Source organism: Odontesthes bonariensis, chromosome 6 (assembly GCF_027942865.1).
Source record: "Odontesthes bonariensis isolate fOdoBon6 chromosome 6, fOdoBon6.hap1, whole genome shotgun sequence".
In the NCBI taxonomy this organism is placed as follows: Eukaryota; Metazoa; Chordata; class Actinopteri; order Atheriniformes; family Atherinopsidae; genus Odontesthes; species Odontesthes bonariensis.
Genome location: NC_134511.1, coordinates 14,969,810 through 14,992,016, shown reverse-complemented (window position 1 = coordinate 14,992,016; position 22,207 = coordinate 14,969,810). Strand labels below are relative to the sequence as shown.

Sequence of the window (22,207 nt, the reverse complement as noted above, 5' to 3'; positions counted from 1 at the left end):
TGTTTACGTTGAAGGCGTGGCAAAGTTGAATGAAGTAGTAGTATTCTCACGTTACGGGGTGTGGAAAGCTACGCAGGCGCCGTGGTTTGCTCAGTATTGTTGGGAAGGTCATTTAACGCACGCCATTGTCGTCTAACCCGATTCAGTTAAAATGGCCAGTGGTTAAAAAAAAAAGAGTGTGTTTCCAGAGACGCTACACTTCCTTCTCTTACTTTTGAATAATAAAAAAAAAATTTAAAAAAAAAGAGATTTCCCATCACGCGAAGAAAAACCATAGTCTCCCCACGCGGAACATTTAAAAGGCATCCAAGCCATGTTTGTGTGGGGGGATGGCGAGGCAGTCTGCCCAATGAAAGCATCCTCCCCTCATCCTGGCGGCCTGCCAATCCATCAGCTTAGCTCACCGAGCAGGGTTCAATTGATGAGGCGAAGAATGGGCGCACTCACGCAAGGGGTCTCCGCTACAATAACACCACTGTTTTGTGTACATACATCAGCGCCCATCAGAAGGAAACGACACCTGCCACCCACAGCAGCCCCTGGTACCTGGCTTATAGACAGCCTTTTATGCAATCTCTGCAAACAGAGTCATGTACAGCACATTTGCAGCTGGCTCACTGGGTTTGAGGCTCTGAAGGGCTAATATGCCGGAGACAAAGACATTTGATTGTTCAGCTGTTGAATCTGATCTCATGCTTTTGCTCACGTTCTCCACAGAGAGGTCGAAGGATCTGTATATCTGTCTGTTTGTGAAGACATTCGTAAAGAAAACTTGCCCTGGACAGAACAGCTTGAAGCAATAATGTAACACCTGTTTAGACACAGGAAGCAGATGATGTACTGTACAAAGGGATTCTAATATGTTACCTATTGCAATGAGTAAAAACTGTCCCGGACAAGAAGACAGAGTTAGTGTTCTGATGCGTGTTTGTGCCCCAAATGTCTACAATGTGTATCTTTACCAAGGGCAAATAAAACTATCTTTTTTTTTTTTTTTTAAAGCAAACAAAGTTTTTCAAGAACCGCCATGAATACTTAAAATGCCCTTTTCGTAGAAGAATTATTTTAACTGCGGGACACAGGGACATCAGAAATAACTTGACCTATGTTCAAGACCGTGTATTAATAGTTATGTTCCTCTCAAGGTGAACAATACTACAGGAGGGCACTGGTGTTTCAATGATAAGATAACGCACGCCACGGTGTTGCGATCCAGCCCTCTCTACACAGTGGAAATGATTCCTTAACGGTCACAAGTGACCCTTCAGGGGTGGTGGTGGTTTCAACACAAAATGTGTTGTACATTTGGAATTCTGAAACGCTGGAGGATCTTCTAGATGATAGTAACGTCACAGCTTTAAACTGAAAGTGTAATATAATGAGACGCAGAGCTCTGAGCAACCACAGCAAATGAAGTTACTACTTCCATCAGCAAGAAACTTTTGCAGACGCAGGCAACCTGAATGAAGCTATGCACAGATGGCTCATTTTCCCTCCAAATTCAAAATGGAGGTCGTCAGTGCACAGGGTGTCTTTGGGGGAAAAGAAAGGAAATGTCATGTGTTTGTTTGTTACATTTGTATGCCAAATCTGAGATTAACCAATATGCCATCTAAACTGGCAAAAAAAAGACCATGACCCAGCTTAAGTATGAAGTTATACAGTGTGAGAGACATCAACTCATTCATTTCTTAAATGGGTCATGACAGAAAAATTTTAGAATGTGTTTTTTCGCAGTTTGAAGCTGGATTTTTCCTCAAAGTGCCTGTGGCATTAGAATGACAGTCAACTACCTAGAAGCATACACTCGTAAAACATCCTCAGATTCAATCAAGTGACAGCTCCACAACTGTCAGAGAAAACTGAACAACACCTGGCTCTATTGGCACGTGACACTCTGAGAGTTCCTCGTGTCTTTATCTGCGTCCCTAGGCCAAATGAGAATTGAAAAGCTATGGCAAACATTGCTGGTATTTTCTCTCTACCCGATCAACACTGTAAATCAAGCAGCCTTTGAATAAGTCAGCCACACTGATGTGACTACACCTGTTCCCAAAATATCTCGAAATCCTACCAAATCTTTTGCAACAGAGACGAAGCCAAGCTGTAGAGTGAAGCTTCATTAACCCCGAATGTGTGATGGAAACCAAAAAAAAAAACTGGCATTGATTTCTTTCTTTTGGACAGCCAGGCTCTATGCAGGACGCACCAGGGAGGAAAAGGTTCAAGATAAGGGAGTATCATGTGTTTTGCCTGACAGGAAAAGGACAGTGACAAAAAAGCAAAAACACCCTAATATTTCCCAGAATGAGTAGGATATCATAAATTTGTATTCGGCTTCAAACATAAAGTCGCTTCCCATGAAAGAGTACTGTTATCCTTTCCATCCAGAGAGCCAGATTAATTCCACACTGAGCTGACCAGTCCTCAATTTGCTCTCTTAGGTCTGTCTGTCAAGGACCAACAGGGTGGCACTGTACAATACTAAAACAATCAGGTAGAGCCAGGTCTGTTAATCTGCAGGGAAAGCAGAAAGAGAGTCGTTTAAACAACTTCATCATGTGCAGCTTTCACTCATTCCTGAGATTTAGACAAAACACTGCAGTTTCACATGCGCTGGCAGGAACAGTTTCTCAACTGAATGAGCATGAGGGCTTTCTTTGTTACCGTGCAATGCAAAATCTCCTAACATCCAACGAGAATATTCAACATTGACAGCTTTACAGCCTGCGACACATGATGTTTTAAAAAACAAAATAGCACTGATGTGAGCTACAGGAGTCAGTCAGTGACAGTAAGTTCATAAAAATGCAATTCATCTAGTCAAGGAATGTGTTGACACCTGAGGATTTGTTCTCTTAATCTACTGAAATATTTGCTCTAGTGCTGACGGCTTGTTTCCTTAGGAATGAACTTTTTGTGTGGGCTGATTTTTACCCAATTTGCACTGATTTCATGGCTTAAAATGCACTTGCCTTATTTTTTGGAATATCTTTTAAGATATTAATACTTAATACACTTGATGGATGCTACCAAAATGTAAACAGGTGTGCATTTGATGGGTGGAGGGGATTTTTGTATATCTATTGAGCCATGATTAGGCTGTTGGATTTCTTTTTTTTTTTTCGTTGATCTGATTTCTTTTATGTCTTGTTGCGTGTGTTTTTCAATAATACAATTCTTTGGTTTCATTTCAAAAATAGCTACGTAAGTGCTGGGGTTACTTTAGAGCAATCATCCACCAGCCGAGCCAAGAGTCGCACTAAAGATTAGACAACAGCTCCCTCGTGTGGACAGAGCGGCAGCACGCCGGACAGTGACACAGCAGGAGGCGGAGGAGGGCAGTGAGCCAGACCGGATCCTTCATGAGGGAAGAGGCCAGGGACAGCCAGCCAGCCCCGGCTTCTCTTCTCTTCTCTCCTCTCAAATTATTCTATATTGCAAGCCCTCGGAGCCCGAGCAGGGGGCTGCGTCAGTGTTCGTAGGATGTCCCGCCATGAAGGTAATGATACGCCTCAACACGGAGCTGTGAGCGAGTCAGGATTTGAGACAAAAAACGTTGACAGTGCAGCGCGAGCTAACGCTGGCTAGCCGAGAATTTCTTATTTTGCAGCTCATCCTAGCTAACGTTGGCAAGTATTAGAAGCAACGCTGCTGTTACATTTCATGGGGACGCGTTATGGCGGCCCCAAAATGTGTATCTAATTTAACGGACTTTGCGCGTGCCATCACTGTTTTAGTAAATATTCCAAACTTCACATTACTCAGCATTGTCACATAAGCGGAAGACGGTAGTTAACGTTAGCTAAATGCTAACTAGCATGCCAGCAATCTGGTAATGTAGGTAATCGCCGAAGAGCAAGGGGAGTGCCGAGAACAGGCAACAGAAGACGGGAGCGATTCCCAGATGGCGTTGCAGGGTCCAAGCTTGTCTATGATTCACATTGACCAATTTTAGCTTCCTTCCTGGTGAAAGTTGGCCTTTGGATTCCAGTTTTGTAAGCTAACAAATAGCAAACTAACATGCACCCCGTCCTTGTGGCCAACCTTGTTGAGCTGCGAGTTCGTTGTTAGTGTCGAGCAACATTGTAAATACGTGTTTCAACTCTACGGCCACTTAAAAAGTTGATTCGAGCAACGCCTACCACCGCGGACTAGATTGTCAGCTAAAATGTAAGCTAATGATAGCAGGTTTGTTTGTTAATTAGTTAGCTAGTTGCAAGGGTTAGTCAGGCCTGGGCGGCCTCTTTTCCCATGCGTGTGTTGTTGTTGTTGTTGTTGTCAACTTTGCTATCAGCAGTCGTCAAGTTATTTTTCTCTGAGATGTCAGTGGTCATCGTTGTTGAAGTCGTTAGCGTTTCGTTAGCAGGCGCTAAGCAGCAGGATCAGGTTTGTACAGAGCTTTACAGCTTCCTGGCTGTGAGTGTGGATATGGGGGACTTAAGGCAATCCCGTGTCATTGAATACACCGGGGTTGCACGACTGTCCCAGTCAATCTTCAGCACGGAGGGTCCCATTTACGCCACGTGACGCAAAAGTCTGAATTATTATACTACTCTCTTATGTACTACTTAAGCATTGTCATTGTAGTTTCTAAAGTTGTTTTGCAAGAAGTGGAGAGTCTGAATAAAATATTGCCACAAGTACAGTAACACACCAGTTATACGTGTTGCAGTCCAGTGTCCTTATTAACAATTACACAACATGTTACATTTTTAATGCTCACTTTGTCTGGACTCTCTCAAAGGTCTGTTTTTGGACTCCATAATTCATTTAAGACTGATAGTTATAAAGACATTTCCTTTAAATGCCTATGTTGAGCAAATAGGATGACAGTTATCATGCCTCTTTACCTCCACCTCCATAAAAGCATATATTCAGTCAAACCATCACAATCCTGAAAGAAGGATGTGGTCCAACAAAACAAATATTTGATTTGAACCAACTTCTGTCACTGCCTCTGTTCACGTTGATATTACTGTATACAAACATAGTATTCACTGTAAGTCATTGGCCAAACATTTTCAGCTGTTCGTGTTGATCTGTCGATCACATCGTGTCTTTTGTGGAGGTTTTTATCCAGTGGTTATCTTGGATGGTCCAACCTGAAATAAAGTGAGGCTGGAGTAGAACAATCATCATTTTATCCATCCCAACTTATCTCTGAGCTTATAAGCATGCCATTAGTAATGTGCTAAAACAATTATTTCTGTTTGATGGGTGGGCACGAAGGTTACATTGATTGTACTGAATACAAACTTTGGGAAAAACATCCAAAGACATGGAAGACAGTTGCGCACACATCTCTAACCTCTCCCGTTGTGTCTTACCTTTCCTCTTTCAGGTGTGAGCTGCGATGCATGTTTAAAAGGCAACTTCCGAGGTCGACGGTACAAATGTTTAATATGCTATGACTACGATCTGTGCGCATCGTGCTACGAGAGCGGTGCAACGACAACCAGACACACCACAGAGCATCCCATGCAGTGTATATTAACACGAGTCGACTTTGGTAAGTAGAGTTAATATTCAATTTTATTTGTGCTACGTGAGCTGTCTCTGTTTTATTAACGTTGTCTGCGAGTCAAAATGTTTTGTAACGCTTCAATGTCACACTTTATCTCGGCGTGGAGATGTTTGTAGTCAACAAAGAACGAGTGATGAAGTATAGAGGTGGTTCACAGTGTGTGAGAATTTCTGCATCTTGACAAACAGCGGCTAAAGTTACCGTGAAAAACCACGCGCACAGTGTTATAAGCTGCTTCTCATAGTGGTTTATCACCGGAATGACTGAGTATTTCTGAGTCAGAAGTAAACGAATATGCAGCTTCTCGAAGTTTAAGACACTAGGGCAGACCTCGGATAAAGTTTGGAGGAAAAAATTTAGCACTCAGTCCTGAGCATGAGTGTACCAAAAGGACCATGATAATGCTGGTTAATCCCATACACACTTAGAAAGTGTGCAAAGATACCCACATGTTGCTGTTTTGACATCCATCCATCATGTCCAACACTAAATGAATAAGGTCTCTGACCTGAGGTATTTACTAGTTTCTGGCTCAAAATGGGTTACAAGCTTATTCGAGGTCCTCATTTCTGTTTCAGACCTTTTACTCTTTGGTATTAATGCCAACAGTAACATCTGAGCGGAGAGAAGCGTTTGTCATTTAATCCATTCAGATCTAAAGCTTTGTTTAAAAAGGCTTTATAAAATCTGAGCAATATATGGGAACGGTATCCAAAAACCTGAAGGTTTCCTGGAGAACTTTAATCCGTTCACAAAGACCTTTTACTGCTCTGCCCTCTGCTCTGAATCTGTGATTATGGAATAAAAACATTTGAAAGGTCAATCCTTTGACTTTTATTGTTATTTCTTGGCTTTGGCCTTTTGTCTGGCAACATAAGCAACATGCACAAAGCATTTTCACCCAAAGCATGGATAATAGACTGAAGGCCATCAGGTGGTAACAAGCACACCCTCAAAATGAATGTAATTTAGATTGAAATACAACTGTTGGCAGTAACGTTTTAATGCTATTTACTCCAAGAGAAGCTTTTTAAAATATAGATACGCCTGCTGGAACAAGCCATTTAAAATCCTCTCCCATTGACAGTAATGGTGTTTTTACCGCTCGGAGGGCTACGTCTTACTCAGACTTCGTCCGGTAATTAACCTCCCAAGGAACAGGCCTCTTAACTACAACAACATGAAGGGATGACATGACACTGTATCCTATGGGCTGCGCGGGACTACAGTTTCTGAGAATTACTGCTCTGAGGTTATTAAGCTGGTTTATTATTTTTGAGTGGACCTCGGATATCCGACCCACACCGCGGTATCGGGTGCGCTGCCAGCTGCTTTGCAGACTGGTGAAATTGATGAATCTCTCCTCTTTTTGCCTGCAAGTTGTTGCCGTTAGTTTCAGAGCTTCCACTTGAGACGTTACAGTTTGTAAACGTGTGTTTATGTAAGGGAAAAATGAGCTGTGCCGGATCTTTAAGCCCAAACCACAGCACCCGAAGTGAAAAACCCAGGCCCCCGGGTGTTGTGTTTCCATCCATTATTTGATGCAGGATTGGATGGCGATTAAACGCTTACCTCAAAAGCCAGATGTTTTTCAGAATTTAGTAAATAAAGGCTTAAGATACTAGACTGTGACTAAAAAAACATCCTAAATCAGGTTTGCCTCCTTGTTATTAAATGGATTGTTGTAATGCTAGCCACAGGTTTGCAGTGTTTGTAGATGACCTATTTACAGGTGGGTTTATGTGAGTGGGATCTATTGTGTGTTCAGGAATGTTGGATTGCTTAACCTCTTTAGGTCCATTGGTTGTGTTCACAGAGAGTTTCATACAAAGTTTTACCCATCCATCTTGTTTCTCAGCCCCTGGAGAAACTAGAAACATAATCATTTGAGATGTTAAACCTCAATTTTCTTCCTTTGTGTTCCTGACTTTGCCCATAAGTATATAGAAGTAGTCATTTTTTGGGTATCTTGAAAATGTTGATGGGACTTGGGTGATCCCTGAGGCAGTAAAGGTAAAAGCAGAACTTTTGCATCGGGTTCGATAAGGTCACAAAGCTAAAAACGCTGAAACAGAGACAGAGTTGAAACAGGCCAACAGACCGATACTGAACGCAGTGTCCATCTTGTCTCTCTCAGATCTGTACTATGGCGGAGAGGCCTTCTCGGTGGAGCAGCCGCAGGCCTTCACGTGTCCCTACTGCGGCAGGATGGGCTACACAGAGATCTCCCTGCAGGAGCATGTGGCTGCAGAGCACACAGAGACCTCCACAGAAGTGGTAAGTCGGCGCTGAAGGTTTTCACGCTCAGATGTGAAACCACGACGAGAAGTTTGTACAGAAGCTGGAAACATTTACATTTGTGTCTTTTTTCTTTTTTCTTTTTTTTTTTATTTCCCTCACATACTTGAGAATTTTACCCTAACTGAATGAAAATAATCAGTGGTGGTGAATGTCCTTCACGTTACAGGAATCTGCAGTTTCTGACAGTATGCTGTGACAGGTTGACCTCCTATATATCATTGTCAGGGTATTTTTTTTTTTTTTTTTTTTTTTTTTTAGCTGAAGCTGAGTTCTGATGTCAGCCGCTGTCTCTTCAAGCAAAACTAAACTAAAAGTGAAGTCAGGTGAACTGTACGGCTCCATTTATAGATGCTCACTGATATGGTTTTGACAACAAAGCGTTTACTGTAGCTTATGCATGATATTATTATTTTGAATGATTCTCCAACTCTTGACAATATGGTTTCAATTGATTTAGAATTAAGAGAAGTCTGGTGCTGATCAGATTGATTCTAGATTGGATTTATTTGTCATTACACAACACGAAATTGTATGATGGAATTAAAGGGCAGAGTCCTACTTCCACAAGATGACCTCGTGCAATCTATCTGATGCATGATAACTGCAGCAACAAATATACTGGTAAGATATTTGGGCACAACGCGGTTGTTTCACTGCATAACACGGCCAGTTCTCTAGATGTGTGCTCGCTCAGTTCCTGATTTCCTGTCCTCATCTTAACCACTTCATTCCCCTCCTCAGGACAGTGGTCTGAAGTAGCTAACTTAGAGAAATAGCCTTAGGTCTAACCTTTTCCAAAGTTAATGAATGTATTTTTGTGTTCATCTGTAAAAACAAAATACAAAAAAACAAAAAAAAAAGGGTGGAAAAAAAAAAGAGACTATAGCAAAAACCGAGGTAGCTGCCTCTGCATCATGCTGCACTGTTGCCATGGTGCCCGGTAATTGAGAATGCAAATGCTTTTTTAAAAAAAAGCATTTTTAACACATCGTACCACGTATGCTTTTGCCTCTGTCTAGAAGTTGCCTCAGGTCTTCACAGGGTTAATGAGTGGTCTGTTTATCCCAGTGAGACCTGTATGTATCCATTTTTTCCATGTACCTGCTGCCGCCACAGTACGCTTTATGTACCTGCTGGGTCTACTGATTGAAAAGCATTTCTAAATCACGGCTTCCACTTGTCTTGAGTTTTTCCATAAGACTTCTCGCTACAGAAGGACTTGTTTTTCTCGTGAGTGTAATTAGAAAGAGAGGTAGACAGAAATAGACTGTTGGAAGGAGTGAGTCTGAGACAATCCATTTCGGAGAACCCGACAGTCACAGCTGAAAAACTTCTTCAAATTGTCTTGTGAAATGTCCCAAAATACAGGTTTTGATGTGAAATTGGATATGCAAGATTTATTTAAACTCGAGCCGTCATCTTATTGGCTGTGCCTAGAGTTGTTTGGATATGTTAAATACACGACTCACAAACCGCTGGTTTTGGTTGGAGACGCTTCCAGACATCCTACTGAACGCGTGCTTCTGGCAGTCCTTCGTGTAATTCAGGAGTCGGTCCAATAAATCAGTCGTCCCACTGAGAAGGCCAGGTCTACCTGGTCAGCAGAGATGGAACTTTCAGTGTAAAAAAAATATGCATGTGGCCCCCTAATTGGCAAAATATACAAAATTCCTCAGAAAATGTAAGAGCACCTTGTCTTTCAAGATATATAAAAGATCATCAGATGGCCCATACCTCGGAAGGGTTGGAAGGTGGTTACTATACCACAGTTTATTTAAGTCTATTTCTTTAGATTTGAGCCATAATTGTCATGAGCAGACAGACATTACATTAAGTCATAATGTAGTTTGATTCTTTTTGCCACCATTGCCTGTTACACACATAACCCCATCTCACCTCTTTTACTGCCTCTTTTGCTTGGTTAGAGGCTTATCAGCAGTGGATCAACTTCAACCCTACCCCATGCTGTCTCTGTTCTTACACACAGGACACCGATGTGCAAGGAAGTAGCGTTAGTCCCAGCTTTAAGGTTACATGTGAAAAGGCATATTGTCTTTTGAATAAAAAAGGGAAGATGTATAAATAAGATGAATAAAGTATTTTTCTGTTCTATTTCTATTCTATGTGTATCGAAAGGTTGCTCAGACAGATCTGTTGGACAGATAACTTACCAGGGCTTCCATCAGCAACTCAAATGTTAGATAACCAGCGCCATGAACATCAAATCGGTTGTATTTTCTTAATATCAGCGTTGAGGTGGGGCTTTCAGCAGACTGCATCTCTGCATGTTTAAAGGCAGCTGTTGCGTAGAAGATATTCCCACCTCAGTGCTTGTTCAGGAGGGTCCAACACCATCTGGTGAATGCTGAATGTGTGGCAAAGTTTGGCTGACATTAACATGTCCACACTCTCTTTCCTGTCCTCTAGATCTGCCCCATATGTGCAGCACTGCCAGGTGGCGACCCAAATCATGTGACAGATGACTTCGCTGCTCATCTCACACTTGAACACAGAGCCCCCAGAGACTTGATATCCTTTTCAAGTAGTACTTCAACCTCCACAGACGTGACCATAGCTAGCTGCTAGTTTCATTTCCTTTTTGTTTTGATGCTTTGTGAGAGAAGTGATGCACTTTGTGTCATTTGGATTGCCCTCTTATCTTAAAAGATGTGTGCACAAAAGATACCTTTGTTCACTGAAACTGACATCAGTTGATATCTTCCCTGTCAATTTAAACAAATGAGCATAGAAGATAAACTTCTCATCTTTGAGTGCCTCTGGACGGACAGGCCTCACCTTTAGTTCAGATCATTCGATTGAATTTTAAATTGAGCAGCAAATGTTATCAGTACATTCGTTGTGACTTTGCCTTGATTTTCATTACCTGCTCTAATGGCATGTCCCTTCAGCACCTCATTGAGCAGATGCACCTGCAGAAGGAAGCATTATGTTTGGGCTTGGAAAGGAGGATTTGTTCAAAAAGAGATGGAACAACTTAAAAGCAGGGCAGGGAGAATGACAGTTGAGTCTTAAATGAGAAACCTGTGCTTCGGTGTCAGTCCGACTGTTTTAAGTTTTGGAAGCGGCTCCGCTGGAAAGTGTTGGATAAATATATTCCTAAAATGAACACTCAGCGTCTTTGTTCCTTGAGGTTGAAAATACAGATTTTGGTACTTGAATGAATTCCACAGCCACTTATAATGCAGTGGTAATTGCAGCTAACAGATTGTTGTAGGGGTTTAACTTTAACTTAATGCGGTACCTGTCCGTTACAGAGTGTTTCAGCTGGTTCCAGACAAGGGAGTGACAACAGCAGCAGCAGTCTGGTCTATTTATAGAAGAGAAAAACAACAGAAGCAGAAATGTACTTCAAGGAAACTCGGAACAAGGGCATCGAGAGATCCACACAACCAGTTTTGTTTGCTGCTGTACCCAGTGTGGTGTCTTTTGCATGTGTTTGTAGTGGCAGGAAAGCAACATGCAAATATGTTGTCAGAAGGCAGCTGGTTGAAAAGCCCCGACTGTATGAGAGCATTTAAAGGTGTGGCAGTGAAAAAATACAAGCATTAGCTCCTCGAATATGAGAGTGCTTTTCAAAGTTTTAGTGTGTGACACAAAATAGTCAACCCTGATAGTCCTTTTTATTAGCCATAGCACCATTTTGCTGTGAACGTATTCCTTGACAGCGAATGTCACGATGAGTCCAGTGGGGTGCGGCATGTGAGGAGGATGTTTCACCCTGGGCGCGGGTTGGGGGGCCCACGAGCCCGCAGGTCAAACATGCATTTCACCAGCAGCACCACAGGTGGGCTCTCCACCAGCCAGAGCTCCTCACAGAGCTCCAACTACAGCAGAGAGGCCATGGACCCCATAGCAGGTCAGTCACTCTTTGACAGTTTCAGACAGGCCCCCCCCCCCCCGGAGGCATAAATCTGCGAGACAAAAAAGCAGTGGAGGCCGATTTAAGTCAGGATAGGAGAAAAAAAAAAACCTTGACAATTAAAATCGGATGGGAATCAGTTATTTTCTTGTAAATGTTACATTCAGTGCACTAAATACTAATTAGAATCAGTTAGAGAACATGGTATGACTAACACCTGTGAAAGACTGCTGAGAGGTTTACACAGGTTTGGAGAAACAGCATGGCTCTGTTGTTAGAAAGACCCGGTGCTGAACTGGCCTTGATTCCTGTAATGCCTGGGAAGACTTGTTGGAGTCACATTTCCTTGATTATCCTGTTCCCAATTTGGATCTGGTTCAGTGCTTGGCATTCGCCACATCAGCTCCAGCTGTGCCGTAATGAGGGTCTGGGTTCATTGTGCTTCACAAACACAGAACCCGCCTTATTTCTAATGACCCGCTATACCTGCTGAGCCTTTTATCTGACTGGTTGGGCTTTGACACACGACCCCGCACTTCTGTGATAGCGTAGCTCTCAAAATGCCTGTTTTCAAAGAACAACGACGTGGCCAAGTTTATGCTGTCACTTGTTTTATTAGATTAGGAGAACAAGTCCTTTAAAGGGTAATATGACTTGGTTATTGTCATGCAATTTTCCATGATCTGTTTCTGGTTGAGTTTTTCATTAGTCTCTGATCAGGTGGACTAGCTTTCTAATGTAACCAGTCTCAATGGTTGGAGTGGAGCAGCACACAGCTGACCTGGCCAGCTATTTGCTCCAAACCATAATCAGATTTTCTGACAGTAAGCCTTTGTCCTCGGTTCCCCTAGAGCTTCTTTCCCAGTTGTCGGGAGTGCGGCGTTCGGCAGGAGGCCAGCTCAGCTCGGGCCCTTCTGCTTCCCAGCTCCAGCAGCTTCAGATGCAGCTCCAGTTGGAGCGACAGCAGGCCCAGGCGGCGCGTCAGCAGCTGGAGACGGCCCGAAACGCCACCCGAGGAGGCGGCAGAGCCAACGCAATCCTCAACACAAATTCAGCCGCTGCAAACCCCAACCCCAGCGCCAACCACACCAACAACCCCAGTCCCAACCCGGGTCCACCCGAGCCCAACACACAGCATACTGCACATAGCTCCCAGTTTTTACTCAGCAGGTAGGACCGTTTTAGCTCAATATACACTACTTTTGAATAAATTTTTGGATTTTGCGTACAAATGCGATTATTCGTGATTAATCAGGGAAATCATGTGATTAATTACATAAAAAATTTGAATCGTTGCCCAGCCCTAGTTTTGGGTTGTCTCTTTAACCATCAACCTTTACAGCTGATCCAAATTTATTGGGCGCTTCTTTTTCATTTGGGTGAAAACCAAGAACTATTGCTGTGGCGTCTGTGGCTAAATTCATGATGCAGTGAACTTTGAGCCAGTCGTGGTCTCGTGTGATGTTTGAACCTTAAAACTCCCTGCAAATACAGTATAATACTGAGAATGAATTCTTTCTTAGTTTTTGAATACAGATGAAAGGTAGTCGGAATCTACTGTCTGAAATGCGTCTGGGGATGATTTTTTTATTTTTTTTTGCTTGTTACTGGCGCCGTCAGCTGATGAGTCCTATTTTCATGCAGGCTGAGCGAACCCCGGCTGTCTGAGATAGAGCGGCAGGCGTGTGAGGCCCAGTGGGCCGACAGGAGCCTGTTCGTGACGGAGCTACTGCTGTCCACGCTGCTGCCCGACGAGGACGCCTCGGCTTCCTCCTCCGAGGACGAGGATGATTGTCACGGCTCATTGCGGAATTTCGCTGACTTCGAGGCCATGGGCTGTGTTGAGGTGATGACCTTAGACGTGGCACTGGAGAACCTCAACCTCAAGGAGACGGCCCCGGCTACCAAGACGACAAAAATGACAACTAAAACTGCACCGACGAAGAAAGAGCCCCCCGCACCGCCCCTTTGATGACATGGCCACTCCCTCCCCTGAAACCACCATTGTAACAGGCTGACCGCTCGGTCAGTCCAACTGCCGATGGATGACAAAAAAAGACCGCAGTTCTTTTTGGCTTCTTCTTTTTTTTTTTTTTTTTGTTCTCCCCCCGTTTTCTCAGTGATTGTCATTTCAGCTCTGTCGCTCCCCACTCCACACCATGTTTTACGTTGTGTTCATTGAATAAAAGTAGTGAGACGAGAGAATGTGAAAGCAAGCACGCGTGGTGGGTGAGTGTGACAAAAGGAAAAATAACTATATAAATATATTATAGAAAAATCTATATGAAAGTTGATAATCAATTCCACATAACCCGTGTTTTCTCTAGCAGATGAGCAAAGCGTAGTTAGCCGTTTTAAGAGACGAACTCGTCACACACTCACAGAGGGAGAGGAGGCCGACTGAAACCTCTCCGGTTAAAAAACAAAAAACGCTGCTGTGTATTTATAGATATAAATTAAAGAAGTGCTTGGATGGTTTACCACAACTTAAGCATGAGCTTAAATCACCATGTGCCCATTTTTAACTGCACAGTCACTAAACGGGGAGGTCTTTCTCTTGTTCGGACACCTGAGTAACTGTAAATGAACGGTGCTGAGTGCCACATCACTGGCATGTCTCCACCACACACACACACACACACACACACACACAAAAACACAAACTGACTGATGACCGTGTTCGGTTACCTTCATGTCCAGTTTAAAACCCCTCCCCCTTTGTGTGACATCACCTGTTTTGGGTCACGTGACCTTGCTTTATATCGACTATGGGCACTTTGGTTTTGAATTGCATATCCGGTGTCCATTTGTGTACACTACAGATGTTCCACATTAAAGCAACTCGGAGGCAAAGGGATTGAACAATCTCTTCAGTGTGACCATTTTCAGGCCTTTTCTATTGTGGAAGAAACACGACACTGGTCTTCATACGGTTGTTTTTTTTGTTTCGTTCGTTTCTTTTTTCCCCTCCTCCTCACAGTCTTTTACAGAAGACCAGACGCTTCGTCCTCAAGCTTCTTCCCGTGATCTGAAATTAATCTCTCATGAATGCAAAGATTACTCATCATGTGACTCGAAGGAGAGAATCTTGTATTGTTCTTTCCATTAATTTCTCTCAGTCAAAGAAGATCTTTGTATGCCTCCACTGCTACCTGAAGAAATGCAATGTATGTTTTTTGGCTTATCAGACGAGCCAAACGACAGGGTAAACCTTTTCAGTTTGGAGGACAATAAAAGTGTTTTTGGATGGAAATTAACTAACCCAATCCCGCTCTCTGGTTTGTGTTTTTATTTATGTACATAATATGGTAAAAAATAAACAAAAAAATAAACACTTAAACTCCAGGTCGAGTTCAATCTCAGTCAGTCTTGTCCTCATTCACGGTTAGCGCACGTTCTGCTTTGGATCGAGCCGCTTGACCAAACTTAGGAGCAGCAACCTGCAGAATGGAGATTTATTACCTCACTTTGAGGTTTCAAAGAGCTGAATTCCACATGAGTTGATAAATGAATAAGTGTATATGGCCACGCGAGTCAAGATTCCTCATAATTTCCTCTTGAGTTCTTGTTTCGGAACCTCTAACAGAAGTTTAAATAAAGAAAACTTATTGTACTGGAGGTTGGAGTGAGCTCAGTTGGATTCTAAGGTGCCAAAAAATCAAAATGGACCTTCTGCAGAGTTTTTGTTCAGAGGTTATTAGTCTGACATCAGCACAGCTGTGTTATTCCTCACAAAGACTCACAGGAATATTTAGTGTGGCTTGAGGTGAACAATATGCAAATGTAATGGCATGCGCTGGCATAGAATGTCAAAGTAAAGGGCAGGAATCGTCTCATCTTTGAAATGGAGCCATGAGATCAGAACCAAAGCATTCGAGCTGTCATCGCTGTTGGATTGAGAGCGTGCAAAGGTCATTCTTAGCCTTCGAGAAGGACTTGTAAAGGAAAAAGAAAACGTTAAAAAAGGTCCACCTGTGTGCCTGCTTGAGCTTAAAACTTTACTGTTTCTACGATGCCTTGCATACTTCTGCTCCAACAGCTCACGGGACAACTTCAAGCGTTTACGTTTGATTAGTTTTGTATCAATAAGGCCACGTAAAAAAGCTCTGGCAAAGATGAACTCACCACACTTGGGAGGATGTTTATTCGGCTTTTTTGTTTTGTAAAGAAATAAGATAAACTTGGCAATGACAAAATAATTGCTTGGTAGCGGATTATTCTGGCTTTGTAAAATATACCTGAAAGAACTGAGGAAAGTATTTATTTATTTTTTTCCTTCTGTAATGAAGTAGAGGAAACATAATGAAGTCACCTTGTATATGCATCACTACAACAGTTTAATGAGCTAACGAATGGACGTTGACATTTTGGACACTTTTCTCCATCCATCAATCAGAAGGGGGTTCGGTGATGCTGAGGTCATGGATGAGGATGAGGATTATAATTCATCCTGCCACAGAGTGTCCAAACTTTTCTCTAGGACAGAATAATCAGCTCAATGACAAGTGCTAGCAAAGCGTCCGGATCTCAATCCAACTGAACATTTATGGTGGAAACAGAAAAAAATGGTCTATGACGAGGCTAAATCTTGCAAAGCTGATCTGTCAACTGCTTCACAGCAACTCTGCTTCAAAAGTTCTTTGGTCTATAATTGCATACCCCCCCCCTACTTAATCTGATAAAAAAAATAAAAAAAACCTCTTCCCTTTTTTTAAGCTAAAATGTCCTCTTTTATTCACATATGATCAAATACAATTGATTGTTTATTCAGTGCAGGAGCCGTGTTTTTAATCAAAGCTGAAGGGCTTTCTTATGTCTATTAAGTTGAGGATAAGAACAGATAAATGAACACATACCTCTCACAGAGCATGAACAGCGTCTCTGTTATTGAAACTCTGGAAAGCCTGGACTACAGGGAGGTCGTGGTTTCCATTTCTTGTTGGTTACCGATTTAAACGAGATGAAATGGAAACCATTATCCCACTTATCAATCCACCATGTTTTTTATTATTATTATTATTTTTTTAACTATTGCTGGAGACTTAAATTAAAGCCAGCACAAGACGCCACACTGCTGGGAACTTACAGTTGCAATCTGTGCCAAGTCTGCACCGAGAATTATTATCTGAGCTGAGATCACTAAATAAGAGCATCCTGAAAAGATGTGGCAGACTCATTAAGTCTTTAAGGAGGCCGGTTGCTCCGGGAGACAGAATGCATGCAAAGAAGAAGGGGCAGGAAGGAGAAGAGGCACAACCACAAGATAAAGACACAAGATTAAGGTTAGCATGTCATGAATGCGGCAAATAATAGATGTTTTCCTCGGGTTTCACATACATACTGAACTACAACTGTCATCAAAGAAGAAAAGAAAGTAGAGATAAATTATAGAAACATCCCCATTTTGCTGGTTACTTCATTTGCATGAAAAAGAGATCTGCTGTATAGAGCCGTATCAATCAAAGTTCAACACATTAAAAACAATGCGACAGCCAGCTTATGTAACTTCCACTCTCAATCAAGTCTGAATCAACCTCGCCAACACGACCTAAATGTTATCCCACTGCCTTTTCTCTCCTCTTTCCCAAGCAGCAGGTCCCACCTCAGAGCTTTGAGTACATTTATTGATTTGCATTAAGCAAAGAATGGTTTCAGACAAGTGAAAAGGTCATGTTAAAGCATGCATGTTTATTTGAATACGCTGCAATTTTATGCAATACTCTAATGTCTCCCTCTTGTGATTTTTTCTGAACATATTTTCTAACTTTGTGATTATTTGCTGCATTTTGTCCCTCCCTATATTTGGCCACTTTAATGTTACTCTCTTTCACTGACAAATAAAGGCCACTAGTGACCAAAAAAAAAAACCCTGTTTTAAACCAATTCATGTGGGCCCGATCCTTGCAAACTACAGATGAAATGTGCCAAACTACTCAGGGGACAAAACAGCAGATGTGCCTGCACTTCCTCAGAAATTCGGCAAAATGTACAAAGCTGTTTAAATTCGCTCTCCACAACATTGTGACCTAATACCTGGCTTTAATTGACTTTGTCAAAGAGTTCCTCTTCTCAAAAAAAAAAAAAAAAAAAAGAAAATAATCCAAGGTGGGACATGTGACAACCCATTGATAGTTCATGTTAAGACAGAGGAAGAGATTATAAGTATTACTGAACACTTTGGGACGCCACAACAACAAAATGTGCCTTTACTGTTCCGTTTCTGAAAAGGCAAACTTATGCTAGTATGTGGCTAAACTGTACAATCTTGCTGCATCTCTACAGTGTGCATGTCATTTTGATCACTCACGGCTTCCCAGCTTTTCCGTGAGCACAACTTCCACACATACACACCATTCCAACAATAAGACACGACTCAATGGATTTTAGGTATTCTTTGTAATTTTAATTCCCATAATTTAGTTTTAATGCAGACATTTTTTTCCACTAAAATCTTAAATAAAACATTACAGTACGATATATGCAAATCAGAAGAGCTTTAAGATTTTGCAGAAGCAGGCTACAGTTTCTTTTGAATTTGCTTATTTTCTATCATGTACTTTCAGAGGACTGGACAGTTTAAGTAGCAGTAAACAGTAAAAAGACAACACAGAGCTGTAAAGCCTGCAGGCCGGCCATGGAGCACATTCTATTACAAAACAGACCAGAACGCTAGAGAAGACAGCACGCCACGCCCTCCGCCACTGTGAGGTGGTGCTAGTTCCACACAAACAGGAGAGGGCGCTATTACACCAGGGCAGGTGGAGCTACATGACCACGAAGTGACAGCAATGTAGTTGCACCCTCGAAACGAACGGCTTGCATTGCACATTCAGGGAGAAAGAAATGGCACATTCTGTTTTAGTTTCTCTACAAGATGGTTATAATGCATTAAAAGCACAGTAACTCCCTCAATGGCAACTCCACCACTCACTGATTTATGCTTAAAATGTTCGGTCTGAAAATGCTGTCCCTCCTCACGGGGAGAAAAGTGTCAAACTACGACATCTAGTGGCAGTGTTCACGCCAAACAAAATTTGACTAATTTCTCACGTTTTTTTTTTTTTTTTAACACTTAAACACGATCTCCAAGTGCATCTTGAAAACTGTAGATGCAATGTAATCTATTATGTTTCTGTATTTGTGCTTTTCTCACTGGTTTGCAGTGACACTGTTCACAAAAGATGACACATTTTTGTACAGTTTTTCTTTATTAGTTTCCAAGTGTTTGATTGATTTTATGTGACGGCAGTTGAAGGGCTGCTTACCTAATTTAGGTCAAATCAGTTCGGTTAAAATGTTTTAACTGAGTTTAGAAAAAACACAAAAAAACAAATTCTGATCAAATTTTGTCTGACGTCGCAGTGTGTGAGCAATCTTCAGTGCTGCCACCAGAGGGCGATTTTGACTTTCTCTCCCCATCTTGAGCAGTGCACCTCTTTTGGCCTATCAGGACTAAGAATGCATGGAGAAACCGAAAAAATAGGAAAAGTGCGAGTCACAGAGGGGGGCCTGCAGGGCGTGGTGATGATGATGATGATGATGCACGATTCAGATTTTCAGCGGAGAAATTTTTTTTTTTTTAAAAATGGATCGATTTCATTGTTGACTAAAACTTGCTGGAGAGCAACTGAGTTGCAGAAGCCGCTGATATTTGGCTGCCGAGTTACTGCTCATCATCAAACCAATTTCTCCCACAGGTTTCACAAACAAATGTTCTTTCCTTTTGCACAACTTTCTTGTGAAGGTTACATAAACCACGAGGTAAATGTCCGAACTAAGAGCTGGCGAAACAGACCGAGCTGGTTGAACGAGGGGGAAAGATCCCAGCAAGATGAGAGAATGTGCAGTAGTGTGCGTTTATCACAGCTGAATGACTTTTTTTCCTTAAAGTCAGCAACAGATTTTAGGCCTGACAGGTGCCCCGGTGGCACGAAGTGGGTTTACTTTAACTCAATTCTCCCGTTACAAAAAGCCAACGATGGAACTTTGGTCCATTCAGGACAAAATAGCTTGTTGCTACGGAAGATTTGACCAGAACTTTTCACCGGCTGTAAAATGCTGCTTCGTTTACAGTTTGCATTTGCACCTGAAGCCATGGTGGATTAGCAACAAGTCAGCAGTTACACTGGCTCCCTTTAAAGTCAATGGAGGGGGGGGGGGGGGGGGGGGGGGAAATGTCATCTTTGTGAAACAAGGCTCCATCTCTTGTGCATCATTAAAATTTAAAGTGTACATTCTGTACGCCCACATCCAGGCACCTTGCAACAAGCCCGAGCGTGCAAAGAGGATGTGAACACACCAGCTCCGTGCAGCCCCCTGTGTAACACACGCAGTTTGTGGCAGAGTAAAAGGTCATGGGCTTCAAGAGAGGTCAGCTGCCAAAAAACAAAAAACCCAAGGCAACAAATGTGCTCAGCGTCTAAATTTATTATGTAAAATTGAATTTTTCTCAAGAAAACAATCGCGTCCCAACGACAGCGGCGGCACGCTGGGCCCCCCTCTTGCGGCTCATGATGAAAAGCAGTAGGGAAACAAAATTACAAAGTGTTTTCATCTAAAGTTCAAAAAATAAAAATGGTAATTTCAAAATCTGATCTACTGGCAACTGACACGTCAATCTACATGTTAGAGGAGTACACTGGGCTTTGAGGAAGTGTGGCACATGGCACCAGCGAAGGCGACACGCTGAAATAAAACCATTACATCACGGTCTCACATTAACCAGCTCCCACCGGCCCGTCCCCCCCCGCCAACCCCCTCAGCGTCTCCTCCAAAGTGTCAGGAGGCTCACCCAGGTTTAAACTCAGATATGGTAGAAAAATATATAGTTTTGATGAAATTTCTCTAGTTATTCTTTTCATTACTGAATTGCACCCACACGTGTAGTGTTAACACATTGTAGTAGCAGTGTAAAGTGACAGGGATCATGATTAGCACTACTACAACAACAAAAAAAGAAACACAAGTCATCGCGCACACGCTTGCTCTCACTCTTTCTAGACACTTCTGGTTATTTTCTTTTTTTTTCTTTCTTTTTTTTTATACTTGCACTTAAAAATTCATGGTTAATAGTTTGTCTTTCATTGGCATCATTAGGCAGAATTTTTTTTTTTGTCTTTCCGTTTTTACAGATACTCTACAATATGGTTACGATGTAAACACCACGGTACTTAATTATCTTACTGTATCTGCACAAAGTAAAACACAACGTTACAAGGCATGTGGCTACTTAAGCATAGATTTGTTCATGGAAAAAAAAAAAAAAAAAAAACCCCGACAAACTCAGGAGACACACCGCAAGAACAAAAAGAACTTGAAACACCTAGTTTGATCAAATAAAAAAAAAAAAAGAAAAGAAATATAATAAAAATCTTTAGACTTTGTTCATCCACAGGTCAGATGACCCCGTTTAAAAGCTGGTGATGATCAGTACTGCCCCCCCCCCCCCCCCCCCAAAAAAAAAAAAAAAAAACCACCATCTTTTTCAGGCATATTCCTAAAGACAAAAGTCTTCGATATCTTGTGACACGAGCAGCCTGAACACCCCCCATCTGGCTTTGACTGAGCCCTCAATTTGATCCAAACGATATCTCGCTAACCTTTAGCACTTAGACTGAAGCACTGGTGAGCAAAAAATAAACCAAACAAAATTACCATCGCACTTCAAACACCAGCCCATTTTGAGGAGCTACATGAGGCTGGGGTTGAACCCCCTTCCTTTCCACGTCTGCACAACTGGCCGAGTTTTAAAATACCAGTTTCATGTTTTAGTGTTTAATATGCATCACAACTTCAGCTGCTTATTACATTTTTTTCTTTTTCTTGGGCATCTTGAGAGATATGCCTCGATTTTGTCGCAAGGAGGGGAGTAGGGAGGAGAAAGACCCTGGAGAGTGCAAAAGGTCCATCACTGACGAGGAGGGGGGGGCTTTGATATGACAACGACTCCAGTTACTGAGCTTTATGTATGAAAACAAAAGGCATACGGATGAAGATATGAACGTTTCATGAGACCTTGTTGGTAAGTAACTGTATGCCTCGGCTTTGTTTTAGTGTTTTGGCATCTGCTGCACCTAAACCTCATGGTTCCTTTTTTTTCTATATTACAGTAAATTGGCATGCTGAAATGCTGACAACGCAACTTCCTTTGGCATGGATCTGCGCCGAAAAGAGCGACTTCTCTGTCCCCGGTTATCTGAAAACCTTCTTTTCTTTTTTCTTTTCTGGGAGAGAACCTTTAAACTAAGAGCTCTCTGTCGACGCTGTCGAAATTTACTGACGCAATAAAACCGGAAAGAACCGAAGAGCTCCGCCTCCGCGTTGCGAACAGATCCCGCTCGTTACTTTAAACTGAAAAGTTTCCAATAAATATACGTGCGCCAGCCACAGAAAAATCGGTGTTTCCACTATGAGCCATGGCCACGAAACATATTGTAAATGACCTAGTCATGATGAGGTGAAGAATCCCCTCCCCTCCCCCACCCCGCCCCACCCCACCC

General features: G+C 42.3%; 1 protein-coding gene across 1 annotated transcript; it reads left to right on the top strand.

Annotated features, from left to right (window-relative positions):
* Positions 1-3,362: 3,362 nt before the first annotated feature.
* Positions 3,363-15,070, top strand: LOC142382068 (E3 ubiquitin-protein ligase KCMF1-like). The gene is made up of 7 exons (XM_075467527.1): positions 3,363-3,502; positions 5,345-5,512; positions 7,665-7,804; positions 10,256-10,357; positions 11,525-11,705; positions 12,560-12,878; positions 13,353-15,070. The coding sequence occupies exons 1-7, from the start codon at positions 3,487-3,489 to the stop codon at positions 13,678-13,680; spliced, it is 1,254 nt and encodes a 417-aa protein (XP_075323642.1). The 5' UTR covers positions 3,363-3,486; the 3' UTR covers positions 13,681-15,070.
* The last annotated feature ends 7,137 nt before the right edge of the window (positions 15,071-22,207 follow it).